A 2,401-nucleotide genomic window follows, 5' to 3' on the forward strand; every position below is an offset into this window, starting at 1 on the left:
GAGAAGGAAAGAGTGTTTAGGGGGGGGGAGGGAAGGAAAGGGGAACAGCATACATACACAACATAATTTAATCATCTTTTTTTTTTTTTCTTTTTTTTTTTACAGCTGTTGCATGTATCCAGAACTACAAGAATCAAGATGACAAAATGTGTGATCGCTTACAATGTATTGTTAACTACTTAAAGACAAGAGATGAAGCAACACCGGCAGCATCACCCTCACCAACGGTAAGTGGGGAAGGAAGGGGAAGGAAGGAAGGAAGGAAAGAGAAAACGACATATACAAACATACACATATACATACATATGTATGTATACATACATATATACATATACATAGATGTACAGATGTATACATATGTACGTATATACATATACATAGATGTACAGATGCATATACACATACATACATACGTACGTATGTACATATGTATGCACATATATATACTTACATATGCATATAGGTATACATATGTACGTATGTACATATGTACGTACATATACATACATGTATATGTATATACATATACATAGATGTACAGATGCATGTACATGTATACACATACATATACATGTATATGTATATGTACATACGTATGTATGTATACATATGTATGTATACATACATATGTATATATGCATATGCATTTATGCATATGCATATATATATATATATATATATATATATTACTTATACAGGAGAACTTCTGGAAAGACAGTGGCGGCGAAGTCGCCAACTTATGGAAAGAATTGGCAGATAAAATGAAGGAGAACAAAGGAACAGGGGAGAGCGAATGTGATGGAATGCAAAATCCGTCTGATAAGGCGGCATGCAATTATTTGCATGCCGGCTTTACCGAACTGTACAACCCGGCGGCGGGGACGTCGTCGTCGGCGACGTCGCCGACAGGCGGCACCATCTTATCTAAGGACAACCCATCGTTTAGACAAACGATGGGCTGTTTTTTACTTCACGCTTATGCAAAACACATGAAAGAAAAAGCAACTTGTCTTATTGACGATGGCATACAAAAGGCATTTCAACTGGGAGAGAAGATGAGTGAAAGTAATACTAATTGTACTGGTAATGGGAAGACTTGCATTCCATGCAAATGGAAAGAAAATGACAAGGAATGGGAAGACTGCCCAATTACCGCAAGTGGAGGTAATGCCTCAGGGGGGACTGTAAAGGACAAATTGGGGACCATCATCGATAAGGACAACGACCCCCACATTAAGGAAATGGCAAAGCAAGTAAATAAAGTAGACAGTTTATGTGACCAATTCAAATGTGTAGCTAATAGATGGATCAAGCAGGACGGTAACAGTCGTAATTGGGTAAGGACATAAACATACATACATATGCAGACATAAATATAAATACATATACTTACATATGTGCACACATACATATACACTTACACATATGCGGACATATATATATATATATATATACATACATATACATGTATACATATATACGAATATATACGTATGCATATATATATACATGGATACGTGTATGCGTACATACACATATATGTATGTACGTACGTACATATGTATATACATATATGCGTATGCATTTATGCATATGCATATATATATATATTTTAATTTTAGAGTGATGTATGGGACGAAGTCACAGATCAGCTGAAGGATCTCTCGGGGAAGATAGAAGAAAAAAAAAAGGACAAGGAGGTCTACAAACACTGCAGCACTCTAAACGATAAAACTGGGAAGGAGGCTTGCCTCCTTATGGCAGCAGGATTAAAGGATCTTTACGACATCAGGGACAACGACAATGCCGATGGCAAAGACGACCTTGTTGAAGCATCGTTCCAAAGAACGATGTATTGCGCTTTATTAAACGCTATTGCAGACAGACTGCTTACATTGCCTTGTAAGGATGAGAAGAGTGTTCAGGCAGGGATAAATGAAGCTTTTAACAGGAAGAATGATGAAATTATGCAGGGAAGTAAAGGTTGCAAGACAGATAATGCTTCGTGTTTTAAGTGTGATAGGTTTAACGATTATAGAACTTGCGAATTTAAAGAAAATGACAGCAACCAAGTACTTTTACATACCAAAATTGACTCAAAGTTGAATGAATATGATAGTACTACTGCTACTAGTACTAGTACTGGTAGTACTACTACTACTACTACTACTACTACTAGTCCCTTATCGAAGAAATCTCTAATTACGACCATATGTAAGTAGAGACCACCAACACTAACAAATGTTGGTTGTGTTAATACCAACAAAAAATGTTGGTTGTGTTCGTATCAACACAACCAACACAACCAACACAACCAACACAACCACAACACAACCAACACAACCAACACAACCAACACAACCAACACAACCAACACAACCAACACAACCAACACAACCAA

The 2,401-nt window shown here is 36.8% G+C and overlaps 1 protein-coding gene across 1 annotated transcript in view; it reads left to right on the forward strand.

The window, feature by feature from the left end:
* The window catches only part of PKNH_1463800 (SICAvar, type I), a gene marked incomplete at both ends in the record, with an annotated part of 9,198 nt that overhangs the window by 2,626 nt on the left and 4,171 nt on the right, over window positions 1-2,401 (forward strand). The window contains 3 exons of the mRNA XM_039113696.1: window positions 106-227; window positions 699-1,337; window positions 1,623-2,214. Of these exons, the coding sequence (XP_038970064.1) occupies window positions 106-227; window positions 699-1,337; window positions 1,623-2,214 (1,353 nt within the window). The remainder of the gene's footprint in view (window positions 1-105; window positions 228-698; window positions 1,338-1,622; window positions 2,215-2,401) is intronic.

Source organism: Plasmodium knowlesi, assembly GCF_000006355.2.
Source record: "Plasmodium knowlesi strain H genome assembly, chromosome: 14".
NCBI classification, from domain to species: Eukaryota; Apicomplexa; class Aconoidasida; order Haemosporida; family Plasmodiidae; genus Plasmodium; species Plasmodium knowlesi.